This window comes from Peromyscus eremicus, chromosome 11, assembly GCF_949786415.1.
Source record: "Peromyscus eremicus chromosome 11, PerEre_H2_v1, whole genome shotgun sequence".
NCBI classification, from domain to species: domain Eukaryota; kingdom Metazoa; phylum Chordata; class Mammalia; order Rodentia; family Cricetidae; genus Peromyscus; species Peromyscus eremicus.
Genome location: NC_081427.1, coordinates 74,005,457 through 74,029,345, shown reverse-complemented (window position 1 = coordinate 74,029,345; position 23,889 = coordinate 74,005,457). Strand labels below are relative to the sequence as shown.

Sequence of the window (23,889 nt, the reverse complement as noted above, 5' to 3'; positions counted from 1 at the left end):
CACAAATGGACTTCCTGAGTTATTTAAAATAAAAAAGAGGACACAAAGTTGGTGGTAGACAGGTGGGGTGCATCTGGGAGGAGTTGGAGGAGCACTAGGCATGAATATAATCGATATATATTATACAAAACCCTCAAGGAATTAATAAAAGATATTAAACTTAAAAAATTAAAACAAAACATGCATGACAACCTATGAGCCTGACAGATACAAAGTCTTTGGTGAGCTTTGTGATGTGGGGAGCACTGTGGTGATAGAGGCCCCATGGTGGAGGGTTGTCATCTGTGAGCTTTGTGATGTGGGGAGCACTGTGGTGATAGAGGCCCCATGGTGGAGGGTTGTCATCTGTGAGCTTTGTGATGTGGGGAGCACTGTGGTGATAGAGGCCCCAATGTGGAGAGCTGTGAGAAAGTGAGAGATGAGAAGCAAGAGGAGCGAAGATCATTTCTTCTAAATAACAGTCTGAAAATCTCTGAGGAAAGAAGACAAGGGCACCACAATGAGCTTTCTTTATGTTTGTGTCCCCAGTGTCCCCCACCCACCTAATCTCTATACTGAAGCCCAAACCCCTGAGCTAGTAGAGATGCAGTGTTGAGGAGAAAATTGGGATTAAGAGTCAGTCTTGAGGCAGGACATGTGGGAGGATGAGTCCCATAACAAGAAGAGAAAGAAAGGTTTCTGGGTTTTTACCATGTGCTATCAGTAGACAAAGCTGCAGTTAGACACACATAAGATGTTCTGGTATGCTGTTGAAGGGCAGGATGATCATGGGGAGGATTGTGCTACTGTGTGTCTCAAAAAGCTTGGAAGAAAACATTTTTGAAAGTTTTTCACATGAAGAAATCGTTAGTGTTTGAAGAGATGGGTATGTTTGATCAGATAACACAATGACTTACACATATAAAGCCACCTCTCCTAATATGTAGATTATCCCTTCACTTCGCTTTTCTTTAGCTATTCAGAAACTGTATCATTTTATGAGATCCCAACTGTCAAACACTGGCCTTATGTCCTGAATGCTTGGGATCTATCCAGGGAGTCCTCGCTCATGTCTGTATCTTGAAGCATTCTCTCTACTTTGTCCTCTGATAGTTTCAGGAGACTATTTCCCTTTGAACAGACAGAAAGGAGTACTAGACAGGGGAAAATATAGATTTCAAATGAACTTGTCCTGTTTTATTTCTCCCAGAAAATCTAAACCAAATTTGGCACAGTGCCAAAATTATAGGAGCAGGAGAATATTCACAGCTTGCATAGAAGATTTAAGCAATTGAAAGTGCTTTAGGAATAGAACTGAACAATATTTATACCAACTGTCAACTCTACAAATCAGCCCTCACTATGCGCATTAAAGGTTAAAAGGATAAACCAAGCACAGCGGCACACATCTGTAATAGCACTCAGGAGGCTAAGGCAAGAGGATTATGAGTTGAAGGCTAATGTGGATTACCTAGTGAATTCCCAGCCACACTGGCCAACATAGTAAGACTGTCTCAAACAACATAAACGCTGGGCATGGTGGCACATATATGGAAGCTTAGTCCTTAGGAAATGCAAGGATGATAAACACAAACTTCCCAGTCTTGGCTTGTAGCCAGTTCAAGACCAGCCTGGGCTGCAGGACCCAGCAGGACACCCTGCCTCTAAAAAAGATGAACAGATCCTCCCCAATAAAAGGCACAAGGCCCCCTACTACCACATTGGACTCTTCAGCATTTTAAGCTGTGCAGCCTTTAATGAGGGAATATCATAAAAATCTAGAGAAGTGGAACATGAAGTGTTGTGGGTGTTCTCAATATAAAGATTTTTGAGTACTAGACAACCCCCCAAAGCAACCAAAGTGTTGCATTTTGTGTTAAGTAGGAAAGCAATTTAGAAACCAGAACAATTCCACCAATTATATACAATGTTACTAATATACGTTGTTATGTATATTGTTATATACAGTGTTATTCATTCTAATCCAAGGAATACTAATATAGAGTGGATATTAGCATGGAGGCTGGGCTAGTTTTGCAGTTACAGTTGAATAAATCCGAGCCGCATTTTAGGAAGCCAGTAAAGGAGTTTACAGGAGGCCAACAGGAAAATCAAAGACCTTGGCCAATATGGGAAAGCACGCTGGAGAGTTTGATGTAGCCAGCTGTCTGTGTTTGACTCTGTTATGACTTTGGCATACCCTTTAGCCAGATGGAAAAATCAGAGAAAACATAAAATGTGGCTCTTAAGTAATGAGGACTGGACCAGAGACTAGCACCTTGATTTATGTTATATTGTTTTGAAAAATAATGGAGGGCTCATTTAAAGTGAGTATAATGTTGTAAACTATGTAAATATAAAATATTAGATTACTTTCTAGAGGAACATGCTCTTCTCAAATTACTTATAGAGTACATGGATTTTTTATGTGACTTATACAATAGATTAAAAGAAACTGAGCAAATGGATTGGATTCCTCCCAGTATTCCTATCTTTCCCTTTAAATCTCCTTTCCTGCTACCTGTTCATAATTGATGTAGAGTCCTGTAGACAGTCTCTGTGAAATTGCACATGAATTTGTCTTGTAGCTGAGACAATGCATTTTTCTGCAGCTTGATGATTTAATTTAAGGAGCTTTGCATGTAGTGTATCTATATAGCTTGATTATTTTAGAAAAACTACATAATATTCCTTAGTATAGAATATTACTTATATCAACTCATTGATTTAACTGTTCCACGGTTTGTGGCCAATGGCAAAGCTTTTCACATTACAATTCAACAATGAACATTCTCGTATTGTCTGTCTTTGTGGAGCAGAGAGAAAACATAACAATGAATGGGATCTGGGAAATGTGGTGGTGGTGGTGGTGGTGGTGGTGGTGGTGGTGGTGGTGGTATTGATAGTGGTAGAAGTGTTGTTGGTGTTGTTGCTTTGGAGGTGGTGGTGGAGGTGATGGTGGTGTTGGTGGTGGTGTTGGTGGTGGTGGTGGAGGTGGTGGTGGAAGTGATGGTAGTGGTGTTAGTGATGGTAGTGGTGTTGGCGGTGGTGGTGGTGGAGGTGCTGGAGGTAGTGGTGGTGTCAGAAATCTGTCCTTTGTGTATTTGCCTTTGTCTTTTTTCTTTTCTTGTCCTACTTTAGACATTATATTGTGCAGCAAACATGACAACCAGACCTAGGCTTGGATTCTACCAAAAATCATCCTCTTAGTGTCAGCAAAAGGGGAGAGGCTGGTTCTCAGTTGATAGATCATGTACTCACCCTTGATTCTAGTGCTACAGCTATGTGGATAGCACTTGTTTATTTTCAGCTTTTGCAGACAGAGGATGAACGGGCATCCCAAAATCCAGATTGATGTCACCATGCCAGTATACTAAGTATCAATGTTTGGTAGAGTAATACAAACAGAAACTGTGGCAATGCATTCCACAGTCTATCTGTGATAGACATAGATGGTGCCCCACCCCCCAGACTTTTGGATCTTTGGGCACCACAATCAACCAGGAGCCCACCTGGCACCTTTGGCACCAGATGACCATGTACCAAGTACTAACTGAGGTCTCTAGGCCTGGGTACAGGTGAGAAGAGGCAAGAGCTCCATGCCACCCCTCATGGCCACATCAGACAGTACTCAACCAAGTACCACCTGTGACCCAACCAAGAGCTCTGGTGTTAGCTTAAGTCGTTAGCCACCATTGTGGTGAGAGAATACAAGGTAGGGTGGTGGAAGAGAGGGAGAGGTGGAATGGTTTGTGAGCTGGGGAGAGAGGCAGATTTGGAGAGGAAAGGGTGGTGAGGAACCAGCTGATATGAATGGCCAGCTGGCCACCTGAGTCCAGGGAGATGTCTGGGCCTGGGCTACAGCCAAGGGCCAGGTCTTGATCCAGGGCTCTGGAGCAGCCAAGGGGCCCTGAGTTGATGTCTGTGGCTCCTGTTGTCACTGAGGACCATGCAAGGGCCTGTGGTAGGGGCCACATTGTTGTCCAAGAGCCACACTGCCAGAGGAGCCATGCCAATCTGGGTGGCCTATATGGCCACCAGGGGCCATGGTGACAACTTGGGCTGCTGCCGAGGACCATGTCTGTGTTCGTGGTCCTGCATCAGCTTCGGTCTGTGTTGATCTGGGTGGCCAGTGCTCCCACCTGGAACCATGGAGAAGTCTAGGCATGGGCCGCTGCCTAGGGCCAAGTCTAGGTCTGTAGCCCTGCAGACCCTGGAATCTGGGTAGTGTCCCTGGCTCCAGTTGCTACTCAGGGCTCTGTGGATGCCTGGGGTCTGGCCAACCACCTGGGAACATGTTGATGCCTGGGGGCCATTCTGCTGCTGGTACCATGTGATCTGAGGGACCTGTGCTGCCACCGGGGCCATGGAGATGTCCAGCCCCAAGCTGCTGCAGAGGGCCATGTCTGGGTCTGTGATCCTGCTGCAGCTGGGGTCTGTGGTGATGTTCATGGCTGGTGTTAACACAGGGATCACTGAAACCATGCTGTGCTGAGCCAACCCCACCCTTTCCTGGCCCTGGGATGGCTGATCCTGCCCCTCGATGAATATTGTAGCAGGTGAGCTGGCCCTACCGCAGGACTGTGAACCTAGACGTGGCCCTCTGAAGAACCTGGGGGTTGGAGTCTCCATGGCCCTAGTGGCAGCACAGGCCCCTCAGACCAATATGGCCCTGGCAGCAGCATGGTCCATGGACACCAACATGGTCTCAGGTGACTGACCAGACCCCAGTCATCTGCATGACCCTCCGTGGTAACAGGAGCACGGACTTCAACTCAGACCCTGGCTGCTGTAGGGTCATGGACCCAGACATGGCCCTGTGCTGCAGCCCTGAACCACATCACACCATGACTCCAGGTGACAGTACAGACCACTCATATCAGCATGGTTCCAGTGGCAGCATGGCCCTCAGATACTCCCAGGCATCTGCTTATTAATATTCTTAATAGGGAACAACTTTTTAATTCAGAAGACTACTCTTGCATGCTTTCTTAAAATTCAATTAAAACATAAACACATTTCTTAGTATTTTTTTATGGGTCAAGACCATAGCAGAAATTATAACTCTACTTGCTTATTAAATAATGTTTATTAAATTCTCTTTTGTATTGGTCATTATTCTAGTGGCTGGAGATAAAATATTGAGCACAAGATCCTTGCCCTCATATTTCTTATATTATTTATACAATGTAGTGAGTAAATAAAGAATATTTTAGACGATAATGTACTATGAAAGAAGTTAAGCAGATCATCACATAGAAAGTAGTTCTAGGAAGTTATTTGCAGAAAGGTAGTCAGGGTGATATATCTAAAAAAAGAACATCTAGATTGAAACCTGAAGATGGAGCCTGAATCTCCAACTCTAGACCTATGTTGTTCACCAAGCATAGAGATTCTGTGTCAGCATGAACTGCTTCTGTTAAATTCATTTTTAATGTGATAACTGAAACGGTGATGATTAGGTGTCCAGATCTTATTTCTATTTAGCAGTTTTGCTCCAGTTTCAACCAGTTTCAATATTTACTACTATTAATGTTTATTTCTACCTCTTTGTCCTGATATTAGTGATTGCGCCTATATAGTAGACATTTCCTGTCTGTTCTATTTGACTGAGCTATCCAAATATAATAACTTAACCTGTCATATGTATGTATCAAGCTTAGTACAACTCAGTGTTATGGGGTAACAGGTGGTGAAGAAAGGTACCATATTTACTAGAGGAGTTGTATCATTAGTAACATGTCCTTAGAAATGTTCACCAAAAAGATAAAGAGGACTCAAAGTTGAGGAGGTAGGTAGAGCTTGCTTCACAAGGTGATGATGGGATAGGTCAAATCTGTAGGAAACAACACCATCAATTTGTGATGGTATATTTTATTCACTTTTAGTGAAGGAGACTCTATTGTGCTATATAGAATTGCCATTGCCAGCTAAAATACAGTTTTATTCTACATATGGTATTAGTGCCTTTAGTGTGCTTTTTAAACATATATGTGTTATATATATATATATATATTATTTATATAATTACTAAGAATAAACACACACACACATATATAATTACTAAGAATAACACATGCACACACACATATATGTATAAATACTAAGAATAAACACACACACACACACACACACACACACACACACACACACCTCTGGGAGATGCTGTCAGGCTCACACATCTTTAATAATATTAAATCAGTTTGCTGCAGTGAGTGATATGAACAGTGATTCTTTGTACAGTGATGTGATCTCATTCTGGTTGTGGCTTTTGTCATGGAGAAGAGATTGATTACTAAAAATGTGTGACTGAGTAAGTAAATTAAAAATACATTTAGCTTGGAAGAATTTGAGGACCCCAGGGATGATGTTTGTTATGTAATTTGCACTAACAGTTTGCAAAGGGAAACTCTACCCCGACTGGTTTGAGCGTTGAGTCATATCCTGTGAATCTGAAGCAACGGGATGGTATTTAAACATCACTGGTTCCTCTTACTTTCGTTCCAAGTCGCTGCAGTTCAGAGCAGCAAGTGCTTGGTGCACAGAGGCTGTTGCTCTCCCCTGGAGGTGAGCAGACACTCTCGCTGGTGCTCAGTGAAGGAAGCCAAGTCTGGAGATGCAGCTCTTTATGGGGTGAACGATGCTTTGTTCGTTTTTCAAGCACTATGCTAGACAGCTACAAGCTGAAAAGTGTCTGCAGCTTACCATTTGCTTGCCATAAGGTAAGTGGATGATTCGGGTGGACTCGCTGTGTGTGGCAGTTTCAAAATTTGATTGTGTATCGGAAATGTCTTCTCACAGGGTACTGAGCATGGTATTTGAGAATCTAATGTGAGTATTTTGAACTTAACATACATCCCACTTAGGAAAGACTCAGTTTAAGAGATCAGTGTGCTGTCAGTGGCTGTTAATGAAAAGGGAAGTGCTTTGGACATGCTAACATTGTGCCAACTTCATATTGCTTTAGATTGTTTTTAAGAATTAGTTATTTCAGGGTCTTAGGTTGGGGTCTTTTTTCATTTTGTTATCCCGTGGTTTATGTTAAAGATTGCGTTTAACTAAAATTCAAATAAATAAAGGTTTTACTCTATCCTAAATGATTATGGTTCTCCACTGAGATTAAAAAATACGGCCTTGATAACTGAGAAGTGAGGTGGCGGCAGAAGCCTTTCGCCCTGCTGTGCTGGGATTTCTGCCTGTGTCTAGGAACTTCAGGTTGAGCCGCTTGTTGTAAACTACATGTGAGCCTCTTTACCAGAGTGTGCTTTCTCAGCTGCTGTGAGACACCGTGGTACAGGTTGTGTGCACAGAGAACTCTGCATAGAAATTGACTGAGAGGTTTGTTTGTAAATTTGTGTAAGCTAAGAGGTCAGGATTAAAGATAATGATTCTTTTCACTGATTAAAGAAATGATATCAAATGTAGGGTTTAAGGGTAGGGGTCTTGTGTCATATAACTTCCGATGCCCGTAGTTAAAGCCTGTGATGCCATTTGACATGGAAGAAGTAGCTAATTAGGTTCTGAGAGCTCTGGCTATAACTTTGTAAGATGTTAATGAACTGAGTTTTTAATGTACTAATGACAACTGTTTTTATAAATACTTTCTTCCTGATTGACTCACTGTCATGCTTAGGAATGCTTCATTTCTGTTCAAATTTATATCAACTATAAAAACTACGAGATTCTAACTAAAGCATGGAAATTAATCTTCACTAGAAAGATATCCAATAATTCATGTTTTTGCAAAGGTCAAAGGGTCAATGAGCCAATGGAAGGAAAGTGATTCTCCTCTTCTTTAGAGGAGGAATTAAATTTATTTTAACTTCCAAGCATATCAAAGGCAATAGACTGTATTCAAGAACAAACGTTCTATTAAAAAATGATAGCACTAAGAGAGTATTTGCGACCTTAAATAGAAAAAAAAAGGCACATATCTTCAAAGACTATTTGGGTGGTAGGATATACATTGTACAAGAAGATATCCTGGTTTACCAAACATTCTGCTCAGGAAGGTCAATCAAAGGAGTCTAACAAAATCCACCACACTGAAACTAAAGCATGCCTCCTGCCTTCTGTGTTGCGTCTGAGTTCTTATTGTGGATTACAGTGGCCAAACAAACTCTTAGTATGAGTGGGAACTCAGGCTGATGCTGTGTTATCAAATCTAGAGTTTGTAATATGCTCTTTTGAACAGTGCTTAACGATTTATGTCATTGCCTGATGTGGCCACTGAGGTATCTTGTCTCCCTTCCTTCCTATCGTCCCATTTTTTGACTTCTCTTCCTCTGCAGAGGGTGGGCCAGTGGTGTAAACAGCACACTCAAATAAAGTGATGTTTCCATTTCTCAACCCTCACAATTGTTTGGATGAAGAAATGGGTGAAAAGGATATGATGGCTAAAATGAGACTTAAAGGCATGTGGGCTTCGGAGGAAACCCTTACATCTCTGAAATAAACAGCTCATTGGCATAGACTTTTCAGACCTAAAAACCTAGTTCTTGGGATTTTGCAAAGATGCAATAAAATCACACTTACTATTGCATTTTATTAACAGTATCATGTTAGATGTATTTCTGAGAGCCTGTTTCTGTGTTTTACTGAACTAGAGGACTGTGAGCCACCAGAGATAGCCAGCACTATACTTAGGATTCAAAATATTTCCTTTTAAGAATGAGGGTCTCATTTCTTTCCCTCTTGTAAATTATTTTTTCTTGTTCATGTCCAAATTATATAAAATGTTTTACAAGCTAAGCCTCCCCCAAAGTCCCTAATTTTAAGTCCGAATGGCCTTTCAAATTTCAAATAATAGAAGGAAACTCCTTCTCAATGAAAAATATATGTTTATTGAGTGGCAATTAACTGTTTTCAGCCTAAAATCAATATATGCTTTGTCTCCACTGGAAAGTAAATCATTAGATGCAGAGCATATTTTCCTCTCTTATTTTTTCTTTTAATAAAAACTTGAGATGTTCTTAATAAAGAACTAAAGCATAGGAAAAATTTTATAGTGTGCTCATTCTAATTCCTGAAAATCATATACTTACAGATAACACATTAGATCTTACTGTCTCTAATGAATCCTGTTGGATGATAAAGGTTGCATTCCTACTGGGAAAAATGAGTAATAATTTCCTCCATTTTGCCCTGAAAGTTATAATGAAAATCAAATAGATCTGTGTATGCACCCTCACACATTAACATCACAGAGTAAGATATCCAGTGACATACTTGGGAAGAACTTTAGCATCTCAAATTGTATTTCAGGAAGGGGATCAGGGTTGGTGAGTGTTAAGAAAGTGCCTAGTCAGTATCTGAGCACAGGTATAAAGCTGGGTCTTTCTGCCTGCCTGGTAAACAAGAACCCGAGGAAGACACAGGCTGCTTCCTCTGCGCACAGTTGTGCTGTGCTGTGCCACCGCATTTTGCTGGGTTGTGTTGCTCTTGAGCAGCTGTCTCATGTTGGAGTCCAGGCTGGTCTTGAACTTGCGGTCCTCTTATCTCAGCCTGCAAAGTGCTGTTCAGCTGAGCTTTGTACAGCTTTAAAAAAATATTTTCCAAACCCTTGCTGCCCATGCTTGTAAGAAGCCATTCCTCACAGAGTTTCACAGAGGACACAGCAACCTCTCTATGTACAGGCCCATGGACTAAAGACTCCCTTTAATCTGTCTTACAGGTCTTACAAGCCATGGTCTGTGGGGAGGTCATCATGACTCATAATTTCTTAGTGATGCCACAGTACAAGTATTCCAATATTTAATCCGTGAGAGTAAACATGCTAACCAATATGACTGTTTTAGCTTTTCAAATGGTGGGTAATGCAGTAGACTGTTTGCTACGTGTTCACTGAAAATGGTTGCCAAAAGATATCTTCTCCAAAGTCTTGCCTTCAAAAAATAGACATAGAGAACCTATAAAAAAATCTATAAACTTCCAACCATTTCTGTTAGAATTGATGGCGGTATTTTATAGATCTCTACTCTCGTCAAGGCCAATGGCAAGAGGAAAATACAGCTTTTCCTAATTATAGAAGTTATGTCACTACTGTACCATACACAATAGATTTTAAAAGAAAATGTAGCTTTAGAAATCTCAAGAATGGAAAGAAGTTCCTTAAGATTTTCTTTAAAGGTTATTTCACGTTCCTAAGAATTCAAAATATAATCATCATTTCTTTACATAAAAATGTAAGTTAATGAAAAGTATGAGCTAGCTGCATAAACTGGCCTGAACTTGATAGCTTCAGAAGATGAATGAAATTGATCACAACACATGAATAAATCCTAGTACTGCTTTGTTTTTTTTTTAAAACTCATTTGCATTGGTTTTAAAACAGATATGTAGGAACTGTTATAGCTAGGAGATAAAGGAAAACAAAGGACATGAGGATTTTAGTTGCTTGTTTTCATGCCCTGGATAGTATGTGATCTAATGAATAAAATCCTGGAAAAGAAGAATACAGAAAGGAGTCAACACTTGTTTGCAATACTGACACCCTCTTGTTTTTGCAGATGTCAATGAAGTCCTTATATTTTTAAAATTTATTTTTCTCAGTGCCAGATAATAGTTTCATATTGACTGTAGGTGTTTAACAAACATTGTTTAGTGATCCAGCGAACACCAAGGTTAGTGAGGCACTTTATCCTAACAGAAGGGTTCACAGACATCTGTGTTGCAAGTGCCAAGCTTTGCACTGAGTGCCCATTTGACAAAATCCCAAGTAAGCCCAGGAGCTGCCCTGCTGAGCTGTAATCCCGTCTTAATTTAATAGAGATGCACAAATTAGACATTGGTGTCCCTTTGCTTGGTCATTACAATAGTGGGATGGCATTAATAACATTTATTCATGTAATTTCCAGGGAACTAAATATAACCAAGCAAAGTCTAATCCTTTGATTTACAAGTGTTTCTCCCCAAGGTGATGATGACAATGATAGCAGCTTTTTATTGATAGTCCAGTTTATTTTTATAACAACCTTATAATCTTGGACACTACTATCATTTTTTTCCTTTTTTCACAGAGGGGAAAGGTGACATGTATACAAATCAAATCACAAGTTCCAAACATCATGCAAAGGCTAGCAGGACGTTGGGATTCAGAGCCAAGATGCTTATCTGCCTCCAGCTCAACTGTCTTGATCTCAGTAATTTGAACTGAGTGATAGAAAATGATGCAGAGATGAAAAGGGAATAAGTAATGTTTTGATGACTTGCATATTTTCAGTCTTAGTGACAGGGCTCCGCAGACAGAGATCGGCTGAAGTCGTATGGGAAATCACGTAAGAGGTGCAAATGTGCTAGGCACTAGCAAAGGCACCAGTTCTTCTAGGTGACCATTGTCTGGTGATATGAAAGTCCTTTTCTTTTTTTCTTTTTGAAGTGGAGGGTTGTTAGAAACAGTGTTAAATGTTTAAGTCCCCTGATAAGCTTAAAGGAGTTCTTTGCTTTGAGGGAAAATCCCCGTTGTCTCCATTTGCTCATGTACTCCAGATCATTTCAGTGAGTGGCAGAATGGAATTGCTCAGGGCCATTTTGCAGCTATGGTTTTTTTATCTGCATGGCACAGAGACTACATATTATGAGTAATAGTATAGGGAAGGTCCTACAAACAAAAACAGTTTGATGAATGATATTAAAAGTCATTTTTGGTTACTGGCAAAAACGTATTTGTTTCAAAATCTAAGAGTGAACGCCTTCCCTGCTCACAGACATCTCACTAGTGAACTCAAAATATGAAGTCTTAGAATCAGAATTTATTTGGCACAACAGTGCACTTTCCAGAATGAGGGTGTGATGAAGGGCTTAAGCTAGGAAACTGTGCAGGTTTCAGAGAAAGTATCAAGAGTCTTACTGTTTCAAGTTTTCCGAGGGTGGAAGAAAACAGAAAATTTTCCTGTAAAAATATTTGACCAAGAACAACTAAATAGGTCCAAGCTATAGACAATGGAGACAGCTCTATTGGGAAAATTGCATATTTGGCCTTGAACCAAGCAGTCATTACAAACAAAAAGAAACAAAAACCATCTCAATCAGCACATAATCATTGGACGGGTTTTCTTGGTTACTTTGGGAAGACGTTCCCTTCCTTGGTGTGCAAATGCTTTGTGATATGGAAATGTACTTGATTCCTTGGCTTATTGTTTTCTGGAAATAATTTCTCTAGCTTAGAAACATTGTGTTCCTTACAGTTGAATAAAATTCTACTGCTTACACACACCCCATTTTCATCATCCATTCGTCTGTTGATGGAAATCCAGGCCGATTCTATTTCTTAACTGTTATGACTATTGAGACAATCAACAGTAATTATGCAGATTTCTCTTTGTGGTATAGGACATGAGTTTAGAGGCATGTACCCTAGCATGGTATAGGACATGGATTCAGGAACATGTACCCTAGTGTGATGTAGCTGAGTCACACAGTCTTTTCTATTTTTAGATTTTTCAGAACCCTCCACACTGATTTCCATGGTGGATCCATCAATCTATAACCCTACCAGTAATGACTGATTCTTCCTCTTTTGCCACATCCTCACCAGCACTTGTTTGTTCTCTTGGGGTTAGTCATTCTGACTAGGAGAAAGATGGAATCTCCAAGTGGTTTTGATTTGTATTTCCCTGATGGCTAAAGATGCTGGACATGTTTACAAATATTTGCTGGCTATTTGTGTTTCTTTGGAAACTAGCCTGTTCAGTTCATTAGTCCACTTATTAGTTGAAAGAATGGGGGGATGGTGTTTAACTCTTGCAATTCTTACATATGTTCTAGATATTTTGGAAGGACCTGGAAATTACTATGTTAAACAAGCAACTCAAACTCAGGAAGACTGATAGGTTTTGTCATATGCAGAGCTTAGATTTTTTTTTTTTTTTTTTTTTTTTTTTTTTTTTTTTTTTTTTTTTTTTTTGCAATACAATTCAGTTCTACATATCAACCACGGATTCCCTTGTTCTCCCCCCTCCTGCCACCCTCACCTTCCCCCCAGCCCACCCCCCATTCCCACCTCCTCCAGGGCAAAACCTCCCCTGCGGACTGAGATCAACCTGGTAGACTCAGTCCAGGCAGGTCCAGTCCCCTCCTCCCAGGCTGAGTCAAGTGACCCTGCATAGGCCCCAGGTTTCAAACAGCCAACTCATGCAATGAGCACAGATCTTAGATTCTTAGTTTTTACGTATATGTATCACATGTGGGTGGGTGTGGGCATAGGCTGTGAGACTCAAAGGGGCACCATAAGAAGAAAAGGAGGGCGGCAACAATGGGCGGGGAAAAGAAAACGGAGCAGATAGAGCTCATGCTGCACAGAGGCAGAAAGGAAGCTCCTGGGGAGGAAGGGACCAGCAGAACCGAGGCAGGGAAACTGGAGGAGGGTGGAGGAAGATGAGCAACAGAAACAAAGTATGAAAATGCCACAATGAAACTCAGGACTTTGTGTAGCAATTTTGAAAAGATAATGAAAACAAAATCTGGAAGAAAGAGAAGAAAGGAAAGGGAAGGGAGCACACTAAGGAGTAACAGCACCTTCTGCCACCCCGGAAACCCGGCTGCAGTTTGCTACTTGGTTCCACATCCCTCACATGCTAACCCCTTTCAAAATTTCCAAAATTTGGATTCATTTTAAGATAAATTCTTTGTTCCCTTTTTTCATGTTGTGTTTGTGTTACTGTATCTATTATTTTTGCACATTTCGGTGAAAGTTTACGAGCGCTCACTCTTTTGACTGAGGTTTTATGAATAAAAATAAGAATCTTAAATAGCCTTCATGGTGGCACATGCCTGTAATAATAGCAGCCAAGAGGTGGAAGCAGAAGGGTTAGTTCAGACCCACTTTGGCTACATTGTGAAGTCGAGGCCTCCCTAGGCTACATGAGACCCTGTTCCAAAATTTAACAAAACAAATAAGAAAATAAAAATGAGAAGAAAAAGAAAAAAGAGGTCATTGATGAAGAAAGAAGAAAAAATCCAAATATCAGTTTTATTTTAAAATAACCCAAAAGCCAAAGTGTTCCCACATAATGAACCAGCCATAAAATTTCCATAATATTTTATTTGACCTGAATAGTGAACAATGCATATTCACAAAATTTGAATTAAAAAATTGAAAGTGCCTTGGAGAAAAGCTAGCCATGTTTTCTTTGTTTGCAAGTGAAAATGATCTTGCTACCGGCCAAGGCTATGCAGCCAGCGCCCCAGAGCACAGCTGACCATAGGGTTCTTAACTGCACCTCTGTGATTACTGTATCAGTGACCAAGAACAGCGTCATCTAATTTAGCATTCAAGTGGTGCACTGGACTTTCACTTTTTACTAAAATGTGTTAATTGTTTACAGCTTAGAGAAACTTTCTTTTAACCAATAAATATTTTTTGTGCTTTTTTTGGTGGGAAAGAATATATTTTTAAAAACATTTATTTATTTTATGTTTATGAGTGTTTGTATTTGCACCATGCATGTGCATGGCTCGTGCCTGTAAAGTCCAGATGAGGACATCAGATCCCCTAAAACTAGAGTTACAAAGGGCTGTGAGCTGGGATGTGAGTGCTAGGAATAACACCTGGGTCCTCTGACAGAGCAACAAGTGAGTCATTTCTCCAACCCTGGGAGAAATATATCTTAAGTTCTACATAGAAATGCTTTATCATGCTTGAAAGTACCCTATTGGTTTATTCCCTTAGCACTATTGATCCATTTTTCATCAAAAAGGCTCATATTTAACCAATCTCTTACACTGGAGACTTGTTACATTTTTCTCACCTCTTCCAACTCTTTATCCTAAAAATAAATGTGCAACAGAAAACTTCAAAAATGCTAAAGTTGTATTAGTAAACAATATGTGCATCGCTTCAAGTCACCCAAACAAACCAATGGCAGCAATGGCTAAGCAATGCCCTGGAATCATCAACTACAGGCCTTGTGAAAGTAGGGAAGCTTCACCAGCCACCAGCACTGCTGTGTCTCTCGTGGCTCCCTCGTGACATTGGAGGCCTCTCCCTGGCTCCAGCACTTCAAGGAATGAGGTCCTCTATGGCTCTGGATTGACCGTGCCAAGCTGTTCCGTTTAGGACAATTCTTCAACTTCCATGGTGTGGCACATTGCCTGGTGAGTCTTGTTCATCCTCCATGCTTAAGCCTGTGCCTCAGAGATTCAGATTCATTGAGTTAAGGGTAGAACTCAAGGGTGCAAACATCCAGGAAAGCACCCAGACAATTCTAGCATACTCAAAAGTGAGAACATGTTGTTATCCTATGACACAGTTCACAGCTGTGTCATCCTCTCATTCACTTGGGGAAACCATTTGAGGATGAGAGTAGCCATTTAGGAAGACATGAGCAGAGAAAGATCTCTACAGGTAGCCTCAGAAAGTACACTGCACTGATTGCAGTAGGTGTTGTGCCCAGCCACTTTCCCACTCAGCAATCAGGGTAAGAACTGTGTGTATGTGGCCAGAGGTCAGGGGTCAGGGAGTGAGTGGGTGGGGTAGACAGAGAAGTAATTACAATATGTAGTATTGCCTGAATGCCCTGAGTCTCAAAGTATCAGCAGCGAACGGAAGTTAAGCCATTAGTTGGAATGAAGTGAAAACCAAGGGGTGAGAAAACTGATTCTATTGAATAGCTCTGTCCTGCACCCAGAAGTGAGACTGGTTTTTCCTCTGCCCAAGGTTGAGAGAAAATTAAGATGACCTTCTGAAAATGAAGAGGATCAGCTGTACAGGAAACCAAGGCTATTGGGAAAAGGCTGTAACATGACCACTTGTAGTGGGTTAATAGGAAGAGAAAAGCCATGTAACATGGGTGTAAGTACAATCAATATTCACAACTAGAAGATCTGGACTTAAATCCAGACTTACCTGGGTATGTAACTGATGGGTGGAATGCTTGCTTAGCATGGGCAAAGCCCTGGGCTGGGCCTCCAGCACTACAGGAAAAAAAAAAAAAGAATAAAGAGCATCTCCAGTCTCTGAGTTCAGCTTTCTCCACCTAAAACGAGAATCCAAATCCTCTCTGCAAAACTAACAGGAGATACCATCACTATCCATGCTCAACTCTTTGCCCATGATCATAATTCAAGCACATGCTTGTCTGTGGTGCCATCAATTCATGTTAGACAGTCAGGCAGCAAAGAGAGAGAGAGAGAGAGAGAGAGAGAGAGAGAGAGAGAGAGAGAGAGAGAGAGAGAGAGAGAGAGAGAGAAAACTTGCACTGCAGGGAAAATCTGACAAGCAGAGTGATTTGTTAGAATTTGCTTACAAGATCCTGTTTGTATTTCCTCAGTCTTCGGCAACTGTTTTCCTGAGTGTTTATCCAGCTAGGCTGGCGGGTAGGACTTGATGTACTGTAGAACTGCCAGGACGCTGCCTTATCCTGTTTGCTAGGAGGCAGGAGCAGCTCGGATAGTTTACTCCTAGATGAGAAGGATGCGGGTCCATTGGTTCCTCCAGAGCCAAATCAAAGCATGTTTGCTTTCAATATGCCAAATGATACACACACACACACACACACACACACACACACACACACACACACACACAGACAGAGACAGAGACCTAGAAGGAGGGAGGGAGGGAGGGAGTTGAGGAGACAGAGCAAGAGAAAGAGAGGAAGGGAGAAAGGGAGACAGACAGAAGGAATTATAATGAATAGCCTCACATTAGTCTCTGAGAATTCTAATATTTAGGAAATCTATATAGCAACTAACCTCTTTTATTCTAAAGGGAAACTTATTTTTCTCCTGGATTTATTGACATTTTTCTAGTTTTATAGTGTGAATTACAGAAAAGGTTTCAAGTAGAATGACTTTCATATGTATATATTTCTACCTGATCAGTTTCTCAGAAGCCCAGCAGAGGAGTAAAATATATAACTCCCCTCTGTGATTGCCATATTTTAATAAAAATCTAGTCAGCATTCTAGGTTATTTAAGAAAACCTCATTTGTGTGATGATGTCATCATGCCGTTCTGGCTTTTAGAAGTCCTAGTCTGCACTGGCCACATTCCCAGAGGGCAAAGCTCTCATCCCCAGTGCCTTCTCCTCACAGGCACACTCCTTTTCCACCTCCCTCCAACCCCTGCCCCACATTCAAGGGTACAGAAATGTTTATTCAAGAGCTTGTGTGCTAGAACATATGGGGCCACAGGTAAGGGCCAGAATGGACACAGTACATATTCACAAACCACAATAAGCTAGACTGAGTGACACATGATAAAGTAGAACACACTCCAGGGTATGACAGAGAAGCTAATATTGGCTTCAGAGAAGTCTTCTCTGAGAAAGCAGCTTTTAAGCTGAGACCAGACGTATGTAGATCTCCCCATTACTTGGAATTAATAAAAAGTAGAGGAAATGGATGTGATATATCTAGCCCAGTCCCTGGCACAAAAGGTACAGTCACTGAGGCTGGTTAGCATATGTGAGAGCCCAGCTGATAGTGAGTGCTGCCTCACGCTCTGCCTTGGGGAGGTGTAGACTCAGCTCAGGTTAGCTGAGGACCACCACGGCTCTTCACCTTTCCGGTTAGCCCTCACTGAGTGTGCTCTGTGCATAGATTCCTGCCCATCAGTGTTTCTCTGCACAGATGCACACCTTCTCCCTCCGTTTTCTTGTGTTCTAGCCCCCTTTGTTTGGCTCTGGTTCCCTGCTTCCACTTGGTGTGTGTAGATTAACCTGGAATTCCAACCCACTGGGGACATGCGCATGGCATTGTTATCTCTCCGGTGATGGGTCAGACTCTGCTTAGTCTCTTTCCCAGGCATCTTAACCAGTCAGGCCTTGCCCTTGCAGTTCCTGGCTAGGACCAGAATGCGTTTTATCTGCTCCTAAAGCTTTGCAGTTCCTAGTTCTTTATTTTCTCCCCCTACCTCACACACTTTGGTTTTATTTGCTTGCTTACTTGTTTTTGTTTGTTTGATTGGTTAGTTGATTTTTTGTTTGTTTGTTTGAGATAAAGTCTTGCTATGTAGTCTGGAATGGCCTAGAATTCACTGTGTAGCTCAGACTAACCTGTCATTCACATTCCCCCTTCCTCAGAATGCCACTTGGGAGTGCTGGGATTGTAGGCATTCATCACAACACCCATCTCTGCAGTTCCTACTTCTGTGCTCACTCTCAGATGATGGAATTAATGCCCAGTGATCCCTCAAACCACACTCCAGGTCTGCCTCCTTATCCCTGTCTGTCACCAGGCCTCTTCCCTCTTATGGCCACAGCCTTGTGGGTAATTGATAGGATTCCTGTGGCTCCCTGGGTCAGGCAGCCTCGTCAGCTTCCCACACTGAGACAGCAGCAGCGCTGCTGTGGTGGGTCTCCAGGAGTGGGTGGAGATCAGACCATGCATGGTTTGCCAAGGGAGTGAGGCCAACCCCTGGAGAGGTTCCAGTGGCTGGAAACACTGTCAGGCTCTAGAGCAGTTTGGCAGGAACCAGAACTACTAAGGGTGCTGAGACATGTGGAGCCCTCTGGACATACCTCCAACACTTTTAACTGGACTTTTTAACCGGAGTTCTCCAACAATAGAGGCTGAAGTACGTGTTTCCACCGAGCCACCCACTGGTCAGCGGTGCTAGGGTGGCAGACAAAAGGGATGCTGCGTTTGTGTCTTTCTAGCAGCTCCTTCCAATCTCCCCAGAGTGGGAAGCAAGCTTCAGTGCAGGCTAATGCCGTAACAGAGGAGGCTTGAGATGGTAGCCTCTTGGGCCGTTCTTGAATCTTTTGTCAGGGAGATGTGTAGGAAGTGAACTCACATCACCAGAGGGTACTTTGTTCCACAGAGGTAGCAGGAATCTTCCTCTCCTGTCTGTAGTCTACAAGGTTTGGGGGTTCCAGGCTACTGGGAGCTCTGAGTGCAAAGGATGATATATTAATTACTTGTCTTGTTGCTGTGACAAAATTCCTAACAAGCAGCTACTGAAGGGAAGAAAGGTTGGTGTCTTAGGGTTGCTTGCTGCGACAAAACACCATTTCTAAACCAACTTGGGGGGTAGGGTGTGGGAAGGGTTTATGTTTCTGCATTGAAGTTCATCATTGAAGAAAGTCAGGACAGGAACTCACACAGGGAAGGAACCTGGAGGCGGGAGCTGATGCAGAGACCATGGAGGGGTACTGTGTGCTGGCTTGCTCCTTGTGGCTTTCTCAGCTGCCTATTTATAGAACCCAGGATCTCCAGCCCAGAGATGGCACCACTCACGATAGCCTGGACCCTCCTCCACCAATCACTAATTAAGAAAATGCCCTACAGACTTGCTTCCAGCCTGATCTTACGGAGACATTTTCTCAACTGAGGCTCCTTCCTCTCAGAAGACTTTGGCTTGTGTCAAGTTGACACAGGACTGTCCAGATCACTTTGGTTTGGTTCCTGGTTGAAGAGGGAATGTAGTCTGTTGTGGTGCATGGTGAGGAGCTAGTCACACTGTTCACAGTGAAGAAACGCAGAGGTGAATCCAGGGCTTGTCTCACCTTCCTTTGACCCGTTCTGCTACCCTACCCGGAGCTCCTGCCACCCACATTCAGGGTGTCTCAGCTTCCCTGCTCCTCTGGGAGCTCTGGAAACACCTTCTCGGATGTGCCCAGAGGTGTCTCAGATGATTCCAAATCAAGTCAATTGGAAAGTGAATATTAACTATCACAGACGGCCACTTGGTTCCCTTTGGGAACACCGTTTGGTGAGGAGGCAGAGCGGAGAGCTCTTCTAGAAGAGCAGCTTGGGGAAAGGGTGCCCTTGTTGATCTGGCATGCTTTCTGATTTTAGACCCATAGCTGACAAAACAGGAGCTTCTGCCTTGCAGAAGTGTTACCTGCCCCGTCACGAGAATGTGGACTTACACGTTCTGTTCTGTTTTAATGCTGTTATAGTCTCAAATGCTAGATTGACAAAGGCACCTGTAAATTGTTTATTTTATTTAATATATGCAGGGAGACTGACTTCTGCCATGGAAGACCCCACAAGCCAGTGAAAGAATCAGTCAGTTTGGAGTGGATAGAAGCCGTTTATACCTGTAGACCGGAAATTTATTTTCTGAATAGTTTCTTTTTCTGAGTTTCATTCACTGTCCCACCGAGAAGCAGACAGAGTCGCTACTGTTGGATTGTTACCACTGTTACCTCCTTCTGGCTTGCTGAGCAGTCATGGTGGGCGAGGAGAAAAATAGGGCACATCAGAGAGAAAATAGGGGACTGTACAAAAGACGCACATTTCTTCTGCTGTCAAAATTAGCAATGAAAATGAAGACTGAGAACATCTGCTTTAATTATACACGTAGCACAGGCTGTTCTGTGTTTCATGCTTTCTGCCAGAAAGAGAGAGAATAGATACCTGCTAGTCTATCACTGTCTTCCCCTAGAGCTAAGTCTAATTTGCTTTTCTTTAAAAAACAAAACTATGGTTGATATTAAATAAAACCTTATGTGCAAATTCTCTGTAAAGTATTTACAGCTCCTTTCATAGACTCACAACTTTGAGATTGGAAAGCACAGACAAATGCAGTAAACATAAATTTCCAACAGAAAGGATTGCAAAATGTGCCAGGCCAGTGCTTAATTAGAGTGGAAGCCTTCCTTTTGGACCTGGTGGAAATGCCTCAGACACTAAGAGCTTCTGGCAAGAGCAAAGCAGCCAGAAGAGGAAGGCACAGGACATGGATCCCGGGCGGGCGGGCAGTCCAAGACTTGAGATATTTACCAAGTGTCTCAGGATGCTGGATGCTACAGAAAGTTAACCCACAAAACCCACAGGCTCTTTACATCTGCCACGTGTCACTGAGAAGATCGCCGTGCTAGACTAGCCCTCATCTGTTCTGTAAACTCCCATCAGCTGTAATTTACCATCAGTTTCATTTGGGGGTTATCTGGATAGCCATGGAGCATGCATACAGATAGAACTTTCCAATTTGATAATCAGACCTTAGTTAAGACAGGTTAGAGTCTGAAAATGCAGTCCTTGTGCATTTAGTTCCTGAGTGGATATACTCACAGTTTGTTCTCACTGTGAGGTCCCCTGTAATGACATTCTTCCTGGCCCTTCCATGTCTCCGCCCCCCACAAGAGAAAGAAGGAGGCAGGGGTTTGGTCAGGGGAATAATTTGCATTGTTGTTGTTGAACTGAGCAATAAGTCGTGTATTTTAAGAAAACACTGTGTTAAACATTCCATGCTAAAAAAATTGCAGTGACCACAGTGACAATACCGAGTTAAACAAGCTGGTCTTCTCTTTAAAAACGCACCCTAAGTAAATGTCCGCCTAAGAACTATCTCAGTGAAGCTTGCTGTGGAATTAGCTTCTGTGGCAGAATGTCATCTTTTAATTTGCAGAGAAGCTAGGATTTTAGAATTTTAAAATCTTGTTCTATTTTGTTTTATTTTTGCTTTTGAGATAGGGTCTTTCTATGTAGCCCTGGAACTCACTGCCTAGACCAGACTGGCCTCAACCCAGCTAAACTTTCTTTCTAAAAAGAAAATGGTCATATCATCTGCATAGATTTACTAATATTTAACTGCAGTAGAATCATTGCACAGGACAGAGACATAATAAGGGGAAATGGTAAACGAAGAGAAACTTCAAAGAATCGTGAGTTGAGAGATTTGAGGGATTGCTCTAGTTTCTTTCATGAGTCACATGCCATGGGATCAACCTTCGTTTCTCGTCGGTAGAATTCATTTATCTGTGGATATTGGGGGAAAGTTTTTTTTCAATGATCAGTTACTGGGAGCCAGTGAGATGGCTCAGCAAATATGCCTGCTGCCAAGTCTGATGACCTCACTTCTATCCCTGGGACCCAAATGGTGGAAGAAGGGAAGGAACTCCCACAGATTGTCCTCTAGCCCACACATGTATTCCATGTACACACACACACACACACACACACACACACACACACACACACACACTGGGGGGGGGGGCGGGGAAGATACCAAAACAAACAAACAAACAGAACCACAAAAAACTAAACACCAGCTACTGATCTGCATTATAAGGGAACCCTGGAGCATTGCCATTGTGCACAGTATGCATTTGGATGGTGTCTGAAAGCCCTCTTGCGCGTGAATCCATTTGCCCAGCATGGGGAGGAAAGTGTCTTTCAGCTTCCATTGAACCGCAATTGGCTCTAACCCTGAGGGCAGGTACTGCTAGCCAAGAGTTGAGAACTACAGTACATTTGGGCCTAAATAATTCACCAGCACGTTAACGTGAGTCCTCTCCTCAGCATGTTGTTTCTGGAAAAGATAGTATTTTCAGATTACAAACATAAATGTTGTATGTAGAATCTCCATTAAGCATTTTAATTCCATAGGTACATCAGAGAGCAAAACAAATCAGTCATTATAACAAATAGCATTGAGCCAATATTGTGATCAAATGTCATTCCCTGATTAAATTAGTGGAAATGATCATTCTTGCATTCAAATTGCATATATACTGCTGTCTTGGCTTCACTTGAAATTGCTAATTTTTAGCTTGGATTCAGTAATGATTCAAATTGAGCCTCGAGTCCCTACTCAGGAAACAACATTGCTGTGGTGAAGGAGTCAGAACCCATGCTCTGCAGTGAGCCCTGGGAGGGAAGCCTGCCACTTGTTCAGCTCCAGACACTCTCCTTCTCAGAGACTCATGAGCCCAGCGGTAGAACCGCCTCCTGGTGCTCATGAGTGTGAAATGAGACGTCAATGCCAGTATCTAACAACACTTCTCACTAAAACAGCACTGCGTGTGTGTCAGGTTTCTAAATCAGCAGCCCTGGCAGGGTTTGCAGACTTAGCCTGGAAGTCCATGTACATTAGAAACTGGAATGCCGCAGGCACAGACAGACAGACAGACAGGTCCTTTTGCCTTTGAAAACTCACCTGTTTGTCAGAGGTTTGTTTTTGTTTTTGTTTTTGTTTTTCAGTGTTGGTTCCCGGTTATTCTCTCTCACTACTATTTCTTCCTTAGTGTAATCACTGCCCAGGCCTTTCCCGTCCTTCATATCTCTTTTGGTGTGTAACAGAGTCAGTGTGCTAAGTCTGTATCATTCTGTCACTGTGACCTCATAGCTTGTCCCTGCCACGTGGAGATGTCACAGCGTAAGAAAGGCTAACAAAGGCCCAACAGTCTTTCTGGGAATTAAGGATACAGACACAAGTACAGATTGGAGGAAGACACCTCTTTAAACTCTGCTTTAATAGTTGCTAGGAAGGTCCAGCATCTACTAAATAGGGTGGGACTGTTATAGTTAGAACAAAGAAAGAGAAGGGGCCCTGGTCCTTTTGTTTAATCTCCAAGCTTTAGTGTATGGACAGAAATAGCCAGTTATTTACATATTTTTTATTATTACATTTAGGAATAATGTTCTGCAAGCTTCTTTACTAGACACTGGTGTGCATTTTTATCAGAAATAATTTTTTTTCATTTTTTTTTAAAGGCAAAGCCAGTCTTTTTTTTTTTTTTTTTAAGATTTATTTATTACATATACAGCATATATGACTGCAGGCCAGAAGAGGGCACCAGATCTCATTACAGATGGTTGTGAGCCACCATGTGGTTGCTGGGAATTGAACTCAGGACCTCTGGAAGAACAGTCAGTGCTCTTAACCTCTGAGCCATCTCTCCAGCCCTATCAGAAATAATTTTAAAGAACATGCCCAGTGTCCTATGGGATCCATAAGTTTGTTTAAGCAAGCAAGTACCAAGTGTACTGGTATGCCTTCAACAGCTGTACAGGAACCAGTCACCCAGAGGGCCAGACAAGCCTGTGGATACAGGGCTGCAGACTTCCTTCACCTCCCCTCCATAGCAGGATGATTAGGCACCCTGTTAATGGCAAGTACCTGTGACAGCTCTTCCAAGCAGATTGTAGTCTCATTTGGGGATTAAGAGAAGTGTGGCTGATGCCAAAGAGACTGCAACACTAAGATCAGAGAGCTGGAGAGCAGTTGAAAGTAAGAAAA

The 23,889-nt window shown here is 42.1% G+C and overlaps 1 protein-coding gene across 1 annotated transcript in view; it reads left to right on the top strand.

The window, feature by feature from the left end:
• The first annotated feature begins 6,546 nt into the window (after positions 1–6,546).
• The window catches only part of Mctp1 (multiple C2 and transmembrane domain containing 1), a 375,829-nt gene continuing 358,486 nt past the window's right edge, over positions 6,547–23,889 (top strand). The window contains exon 1 of the mRNA XM_059276583.1: positions 6,547–6,701. Coding sequence (XP_059132566.1) covers positions 6,645–6,701 — 57 coding nt within the window. The 5' untranslated portion in view covers positions 6,547–6,644. The remainder of the gene's footprint in view (positions 6,702–23,889) is intronic.